Here is a 9,582-nt window from a genome sequence, read left to right on the forward strand (position 1 = left end):
TTGCTCCTAGTTTATGTGCTGACAAGTATGGGTAGATGGGAGGTTTAGATGAATGGTTTAAGAAGGGATTATGTGGAGAAAATGACGAAACGTGCATAGCTGCAGTCTTTTTATATGGATAGCTTTGCAGAAATTAGACATTTATAGTTTACATTAATGTACGTACATGATTATACAGTATACATCTATATTATACCTATATAAATCACAAGCAGCTATGCAGACTTCACCCTCCTTCAGTATGGAAACAGTAAGAGGAGAAGAGCGGTGAAAAGAAGGTCTATGTTAAAAGCTCAAGCTTTAAGGCTAAGTACTAAGGAATGCTCCAAATCCAAAGAATGCCCTTCAATATTAACCAAAAGGAGGGCTGTCTTTCTCTGCAAGTGTATTTTGCTGTACACACATCAATCACATATCAGGAGGTGGAAAGTAAATTCATACAATAGAGCTAATCAATGTCAAACTTACTTTAACAGCTAAGAAATTAAAGCTATGTTAAAACACATCAAAAAATACAGCTGACTAACACTTCCATCCATTTACTGGCATGCCAAATTTCAGGCCTCAATCTAACATAAGTAAACTGAAACGCCACAAAACTAAATTTTACCAAACCATTTCCATCTGCAGCCTTTCACAACAAGTCAAACAGAGGTTTCCTATACTGAGTAGCAAACAAATTTAAAAAGCATGCCTTGCTGACAGTCATGAGGCTCTTCATAATGACAGGCAAACAGTGAATGACAGGCCAAAAGTTAGCCAACTGCACTAGTTCTAAACATGGACTGTGTTCAGTCCAAAACATTTACAAAGAACACATTTTCATTTTAGACAATATGGAAATGCAATAAGTTTAGCCATGAATTTGGTGTAACAAACTTGTCCAAAATGAATGGCTAGTCCTAAGACCTGAAGACTATTTCCAATACAAAACTGGTGTTTTTTTAACATACAGATCAGTTCAGTACAGTGATTGAAGTTTCTCTGATTTAAGGGTGTTTTCCTTCCACACAGTTGGGATCTTGGAAAAGTCGTTCTGAAGCCTGGTCCTGGAGGCATACTGCCTCCACTGTACTTCTTAGTGTTCTCCCTGCTCCAAACACACCTAGGGCCAGTTATAAATCAAAAAGGGCTGCACCCCATGAACTACTATATACACAGGAGCTAGTAGCTACTAAATATTTACACCCAACCCAGAACAGGGGTAAGTTGTAGCTAAACCAATGAAAACCATTGGATCTTCCACTTCTTTAAGCCTACTCCAAGCTAAAGTGTATATTTTGTATATAAAATACAACATTTTCTTATTTTTGTACGTGCAATAAAAGCACTGACTGGAACACTCCAAAACAATTTTTAACGCTTTTTAAACACGCTATTAAAACTTTTTAGCCACAAGTCCCTCACTACCACAAATGGTGGGAATGCTGTTAAGGTTGTTTATATTTATAATCTTAAATGTTGATTGTCATATGTTATACATTTGTTTTTGTCAGGCAAAAAGCAACAAATTTGTGGATTTGTGGTGCAACCACATTTAATAAAAGGATAGTTTGACACAAACTAGTAGTAACCAAGGACTTAGTAGAGACTTTACACACACAATTAAGAAGAAACTTATGCAAAACTGGTGCAACTCAGCCCTGATCCAACTAAACAGCTTTAACAGCTCATTAACACCCCATTATTGAGTTTCAGTGAGTGTGTTAAGGTAGGAAAGGTGGTAATATGTGCAGGGCAGTGGAGCTCAAGGACAGGGGTTTAGAAATACTGATCTACAGCTCTGGAAAAATTTAAAAGAGCACTTCAGTTTCTGAACCAGTTTCTCTCTGATTTTGCTATTTATAGGTATATGTTTGAGTAAAATGAATATTATTGTTTTATTATATAAACTACAGCCGTTTCTTCCAAATCCCATTTAAAAATAGTGTAATTTAGAGCATTTATTTGCAGAAAATGAGAAATGGCTGAAACAACAAAAAAGGTGCAGAGCTTTCAGGCCACAAAAATGCAAAGGAAACAAGTTCATATTCATAAAGTTTGAAGTGGTCAGAAATCAATATTTTGTGGAATAACCCTGGTTTTTAATCGCAGTTTGCATGTTCACCTCCAGCAGTCTTACACACTGCTTTTGGATAACTTTATTGCACTCCTGGTGCAAAAATTCAAGCAGTTCAGCTTGGTTTGATGGCTTGTAATCATCCATCTTCCTCTATATTCCAGAGGTTTTCTATTTTGCAAAATCACCCATTTTAAGTGGGCTCTTTTTTTCCAGAGCTGTCTATTAAATTCAGTCAAATCAAAAGCCTTAAAAACTTCAGAACAGAAACTTTGTCACAAACAGCAAATGTGCCAAGGGATGTTACGTGATCTAAACAAGATGCGTGTGATTTTAACTCAATAGTAATTATAATAAAATGGTCTGAACACATTTTTCTTGAAATATTCCTACAAACATTTTACTATGCACCCTGCACTTGGTCTGACTTAGTCACAAAGTACCCATCAAAAAACTTTTCGCCCCTCTGTTATATCATTTTCCATTGCTCACATTTCACATAACTAGCAACACTAACTTGTGACTTTTAAAATAGTGCAACAATGTAGTAAAGCATATCAACTCTATATAAATCGTGTATGGTTATATTATAATTTTTTTATGATAGCAGTGACTTTGCATCCCAAGTTTCACCATACTTACACTTGTGCTTTAATATGAAGTGACAATAATCCTGATTTAATTCACACACTGCCCTGCACTCTCACCTCACTCAGCACTGTAGCAGCTAGCTAAAAGGCTCAGCTAACTAGCTAACACCCCAACCAAGTTAGCTAGCAAGCTAACTATATAACAGCCAACTGATTGACACTGCTCTCGTGTGTAGCGGTGGATGCTAGCTAAGCAGCTAACTAGCTAGCATAGGTTAATGAAGCACACAGCAATGTCACTTCACTTCACATGAGCTGGGATAAGCTAAGATAGCTAACGTTAGCTTAGCACGCCCACAGGCAGGAGGACATTTAGCTAAAAGGGTTAAGTAACGATTATAGAGGAAGCCCACCAAATATGGTTAGGAACGGACTGTGAGGTGTGACAGAATTTCTAGAACATTAGCTAAAAATGGCTAACTAGCTAGCATTACCAAGAAAATGTAGTAGCTAGCTAAACTAAATGGCAGCATTTAAAGCGCACACTGTTGAAACATGTTAAACTAGCCTAGCTATTAACGTTAGCTGACTAACTACCATAGACGAACACGCAGAATAACTAACGTTAGCTACGCTAACTAACGTTAGCTAGTAGGAGTGTCACGATTCTCTAAATCCTCGATTCGATTTCATTTTCGATTTGAGGGTCACGATTCGATTCGATTCTCGATTTTCTTGTTTTTTTTTTCTTGTTATTATTTTATGCCTCATAAAATTTAAATAATATATTTATTATTATTATTATTATTATTATTATTATAAATATTATAAATATTATTATTATTATTTATTAAGATATATATGGTAATGCCATCTAGTGACTTTTTTTGGTAGCAACAGTGTGCACTATTAAAACAAGCAGTTTATCAGAGCTGTGTGTGGATGGCTGGTGAAACTGCTCATTACATGAAGCTGCAGTTCTTCATCCAACCACTAGCAGCAGCAGCACAAGCCCCGCTCTCTTCACTCAGTCACTACTTCAGTACAGCCCAGCCACGGGCTACAGGGCTCAGCCAGTCCGTTTTTACTGTTTCTGTAAACAAATAAAGGTTTTAACCCCACTAACCGGATAATACAGCTCACTACAGTTCATCTTTCAGCCCAAGCAGCTAACAGCAGCAGGTTAGAACAGCCGACACGGAGGCACTGCTCGGATTGCATTATAAACAGGTCAGTTAGCGCGCTGCTAACCTCAGGATGTTTATAACTACGGAGTTTAGTGGACACACCACGGCCGCCAGGTAAGTCTTTTAAAGGCTACTGAAGACTATTAAAGGCTATTAGAGTGTAACCCCTGGCTCCCAGGGGTTACAAGAGGTTATTGAAAGCATTATTGGGGGGCAGAAATCAGTACAGGCTGGTTAGATAAGTGATGTGGGTATTGTCTTATAAATATTTACACATAACTTATATCTCTCCTGAAAAGCTTTTATTTTAGTCAGAAACACGCTTGTGTTTACTTTATCTGAGAGAAAGATGTTTTTTTAATTCAATGGAAAGCAACAGGTGTAGTCAATTATAAGTTTAAGATTTTTAATCCACCTCACTGTGATCTATAGTCAGTGTTCTCACACTGACACACGCATTTCAGCGAGTTCACACGCTCTCACCTGCGCGCACCCACCCCTCCGTTAGATACAGATACAAAACCTGCGCGCCCAACCCCCGCCCCCCCTCCCCCGTTGGACAGATAAAAACAGTGATCACACTCCCGCCGACTGCGCTCATGCAGTGGCTATCTCTATTTAAATGAATAGGATGCGCTGTGTTGGTGCCGCGCCATTTGCGTAGCGCGCTGCGCTATTTGCGTAGCGCGCGCGGGAGGGATCGTCGATCCTCTTTTTGACTTCGATACTCGAGATCGTGACCTCATTTCGATTCGATTTCGATAAAATATCGAGATCGTGACACCCCTATTAGCTAGGTAAAGATATAAGCTAGCATTAGCCAGCTAACGCTAACAGACTGACTGGGTTAGCTAGCTCAGTTAACTTAGCAAACCTTAGCTAGCTAACTTCAGCTAAACTTGAACAGAAAATAAACGCAAGAGTAAGACTTAAAGCTGCTAGATAATTAACCTTGATAGCTAGCCATAATTAACGTTAACGTTTTTTAAAGGCTTTTTAACTCTTTCCAGCCCCACATCAACTACACTGACATTTACTCACCAAACATATGGATAAGTACATGTAACTAGCTAAGTTATATAACGTTAAGCACACCAAGTCACTTTTCTTATAATTCTTATGCTCCAAAAGAAATGGAACAGCTTAACGTTACCAGTTGAGATCAGACACGCATCAGTAAACAGTTTCAAAAAGCAGCTCCAGACATATTTTTATAACTTTGTTTTAATAATTGAGACATTTGAGCTAAAATGTTTGAAAAAATTATTATCATTGTTATTTTCTATTGACTTATCTTAATTGTTTATTTTACTTTGCTTTTACTGAGTTTTATTTTATTTTCCATTTTAGTCTGATTACCTTTCTGTATGTACAGCACTTTAAACTGCATTTTAATGTATGAAAGGCGCTCCATATATTTAGTTTATTATTATAACCAATATCATTAACTAGAATCTTGCACTTTTTCTCTGTAGACTGTATATTGGCTGATTGCATTGATATACTGCACTATTGTAGCAAAGTTTTTATTATAACCTAGCATGCCCTTAGTAAGTTATAGCTATTGTCATACGTGTTCTCTGATTGTACTTAAGGTAGCTATTTGTGTTTTTTAACCAACTGGATGTCTTAATTTCCATCTGGAACAAAAAAAAACTATGTAAGTTAGTTAACTATCTATCCTTTGCTAAGCTCATTTTGGAAACCTCAAAACGAAGCTCTCTCTGCAGACTCACCCCACGATGCCCTCCGAGTAGTTTCTCTTCTTCCACGGCGTGCCCGTGTACGCCGCTGCTGCCGCCTCCTCCTCCTCCTGCTCCGGCCCACAGCCATGGAGGATCAGGCTCCGGTTGAAGCCGAAAGTGCTCGCCTTATTCTCCCGTTTCCTCTTGTTGCGCTGAGCCGCCGCAGCGAGCCCAGCTGAAGAACCGCCGCCGCCCCTACCCGCCGGTGCGAATCGCCCGCGGTTCTGGTTGTTGTTCGCCGCCTCCAGAGGTATAAAGTCCCGCTGATCCACAACGTCGCAGTCCGCCCTGGAGCCCGACATTCCCTGCGCCTTCCCCTCGCTGCTCCTGCAGTCCGCCGCCCCGCTTTCGCCGTTCACTCTCGTGCTTGCTGTGGCCGGACCCGCGCCGTGGTGCTGCTGCTGCTGCTGCTGGTGGTGGTGGTGGTGGTGGTTGCTGCCGCTGCTGAAGTACAAGTTCCCGAGGCCCTGCGTGGTCTCCCAAATCTGCATCCACAAGCTGTTGGCGGGTCCGCGCTGTTCTGGCTGAAACCAGGCGATTCGAGGATCCATCAAACGGAAAGGTGGCTGTTGCCCCCCCACAGCTGAGCCAGTTAACGCCCGGGAACGCCGCACACTCACTCCGGGCTCTGGCAGCGCCGCTAGCGTTAGCTAGCCACTAGCTCCCTAGCTAGTTAGCTAGCTAGCGTTAGGTTCGCTCACTTCGCCCCCACTAGCCCCCGTTTCTGCTTCGCTATAAAATAGCCGTATGTTATCGTAACATGCCATTAACGGAGCTGGAAAGAGGGGATTGCTGGCATCAGAAGACCGCGGATAGATACGGGTTCAGACGGGAAAAAACGCCCACAGTCAAAGTTAAGGGTAAAGCGGAGTGAGAGAAACGTGCGAGCGTCGCCTGTCGAGGTGAAGTTATGCTAAGCTAACTGCTAACCTCTCTCTCTCCTTTCCTCTCCCTCTCTCTCTCTCTCCCTCACTCACTCAGGGTCTGTCCACTGGCACTGCGCCCACCAGCGGAGAGACCGAGCGAGCGTAACACTGTAACACTCAAAGGTGGAAAAAGATCGGTAACATAACCATTCTTTCACATTCAAATATATAATTTATAATTTATAATTAACTCTTAGAATGCAGTGTTGTGAAAATCAGACTTAGGCCACTCTAAAACCTTTATTTTGTAGGCCATTCAGATTTGGAACTGGAACTGCTGGTGTGTTTCAGATCATTGTCCTGCTGCAGAACCCAAGCTCACCTAAACTTAAAACTTTTCCCTTAAGAAATGAAATCATCGTTTTTGTATTTACTCTTGTAATTTTTGTCTGATATTGAAGTTTGTTTAATAATCTGGAAAATTAAAACAAAAGAAATCTGTAATAGAGCAGAAAAGTTTTGTGGCAGTGCATATTGTTAACTTTATAATAGGGATGTGTCTCATTTAAGTGTATACTTGCCAAATTGTTTATTTACAAAGATACATTTTCTAAACTCTTACTTTTTTAATGAAATCAAATTACTTCTGAACAGAGGTGTATAGTGAGGAAGTAAAAGTACTTCACTACTGTACTGAATTACTAAAATCCTGTATCTGTATCTAATGGAGTATTATTTGTATCTCCTACTTTCACTTTTACTTCACTACATATTTTCAATCAGTTTATTACTTTAACTACATTTTTATGGGCTGCATTGTTACTTGTAACAATTAAAAATATATATATAAATCACTCCAAACCCTCTGCTCTGCTCCTCTGTTACTGGGTTTGATGAAGCTCCTCATCATTGAGCAAATCAAGAGATCAAGCTGATCTTATAAGAAGACCAGGCAGCTTGAGTTCTGCCTTTCACTCTGAGAACTTTCCTTTTGAGAATGTTTGAGGAGGATTTGAAGGCAGTATCTGCCCAAACGTTTGACATGTCATATCATATGTTTATCATGCATTTTTTTTTACTTTTTATTTTCGCATACAAACTAATCGATTTAAGGTAGTAAGGTAGTAAATTTAAAGTAGTAGCAAGGTGTTGTAAGTAGAATGTTGTTATTTAGTCCTTCCAAATATTCAGATACAGACCAGCTTTGAGGCATAAAACTTTACACATAAAAATACAATTAGACATTCATGATATATTGATAAAATAAATAAAGAAGAATAGAGGAAAATCGATTAATCATTAATGTGTAAAGTTCAGGATGACGTTTGCAGTAATAAAGGCTTTCTCTAGAAAAGTGTAAACCTTCAAATGTACGTATTACGTAACTAGGAATGTGTGTGAAAGGCCACACATGACCAGATATGGTTAGTGGCTATATCCATCTACTCTCTTTTACGTGTACCTTTGATCTTTATAGAGAATTTCCTAATGATGATACCTTTACCTTAGAACAGGTAGACTGTAGAAATGTTTCCTTATGTTTCCTTGTTTCTTTAGTTTAATTTTAGTAATCCGAATGTTTTTGTTAGTTTTGGATTTTATATTAAACCTCATGAATAAAAGATCAGAACCTAACAAACACTAAATCCTAAGCTCTCATAAATGCTGGATGTGGAAATTTGCTTTAGTTCTAAAGCACAGCCACAAGATAATATACCCCACATGCCAAAATTCATGGGATAGCAGTGTGTGTGTGTTACCACAGTGTTTTGGAAATGCTCACACCTGTATAAGTTGTGAGGTTTTATCTTGTAAGTAAGGTTGAACACTGGTTAAACCACAATGTTCATGGGTGTTTATTAGGTGACGTGAATGATCTGAGGTGAGGCCTGAGAGTGGGTGACGGATACACGGGACATTCCATTCCATCAAGTTGTACGAGCATTTAACATTCTTCAATCCACAGTGTCACGTACGTACTAGAAATTTGTCATAGACATTAATGAATGATCATGACAGGCAGTGTCTGGCTAGAATTGTCAGTGTGAACAGAAACTTACACACATAGGGGTTGAAGCCTATCCCAGCCGGCATCGGGTGGAAGGCAGAATACACCCTGGACAGGCCGCCAATCCATCGCAGGGCAGACAGACACAGACAGACGCATTCACTCACACACTCACACCTAGGGGGCAATTTTGTCCAACATCCAATTATCCTGAACGTGCCATCTTTGTACTGTGGGAGGAAACCAGAGCACCCAGCGGAAACCCACGCAGAGACGGGGAGAACGTGCAAACTCGAGTAAAATGAACATTGTTGTTTTTTCTATAAACTACGGACAACAATTTCTCCAAAATTCCAAATAAAAATATTGTAATTTAGAGTATTTATTTGCAGAAAATGAGAAATGGCCGAAATAACAAAAGATTCAGAGCTTTCAGATCTCAAATAATGCAAGTTCATATTCATAAAGTTTTAAGAGTTCAGAAATCAATATTTGGTGGAATAACCCTGGTTTTTAATCACAGTTGTCATGCATCTTGGCCTGTTCTCCTCCACCAGTCTTAAACACAGCTTTTGGATAACTTTATGTCAAAGTTGCACAAGCATACAGGTGTTTTATGGCATCCTGCAGCTCATTTTCTCACAGCTGGGCCTGTAGATCCTACACACTCATAGGTAAAATCCCATAAATGCTCAACTGGTGATAAATCTGCTGACTAGTCTGGCAAAGAAACTGTTGCCTAGGGGACACATTCTTTACTTGTATGGGCGAGCGTTATCCTGCTGAAAAATGCGGCTTGAAATACCTGTCATGAGAGACAACACTAATGGCCGCAGGATGTCCAGCACATATTACTGAGCTGCTAGTGTCCCTCGTATCACTATTATCATATTAGGGGTCATATGTGATGGCTGCCATGATTATCACACCAGCAGTTGTTGCAGTGTGTCACTTTACAGCAAGAGCAAGACTGAAACGCTCAACCCAATCGTTATTGGATCCCAAACAGAAACTAGATTTGTCGCTAAAGACGCCAAACAATTTCTGTCTGAAGCAGTCCAGGTTTCTCATTCATGACAGCACTGGCCTACAGATGGCCTAGATGGAGGGCAATTAGTCAAACTGAC

At 39.8% G+C, this 9,582-nt stretch overlaps 1 protein-coding gene across 2 annotated transcripts in view; it reads right to left on the minus strand.

Annotated features, from left to right (window-relative positions):
• Positions 1 to 6,473, minus strand: part of tent4b (terminal nucleotidyltransferase 4B) — a 32,792-nt gene extending 26,319 nt beyond the window's left edge. Inside the window, exon 1 of one of the 2 annotated variants that reach the window (XM_049471398.1) lies at positions 5,573 to 6,473. In XM_049471398.1, the coding sequence (XP_049327355.1) occupies positions 5,573 to 6,132 (560 nt within the window). In that variant the 5' untranslated portion in view covers positions 6,133 to 6,473. The remainder of the gene's footprint in view (positions 1 to 5,572) is intronic. The other variant, XM_007244836.4, reaches the window with a different exon arrangement.
• Positions 6,474 to 9,582: the final 3,109 nt, after the last annotated feature.

Source organism: Astyanax mexicanus, chromosome 23 (assembly GCF_023375975.1).
Source record: "Astyanax mexicanus isolate ESR-SI-001 chromosome 23, AstMex3_surface, whole genome shotgun sequence".
In the NCBI taxonomy this organism is placed as follows: Eukaryota; Metazoa; Chordata; class Actinopteri; order Characiformes; family Acestrorhamphidae; genus Astyanax; species Astyanax mexicanus.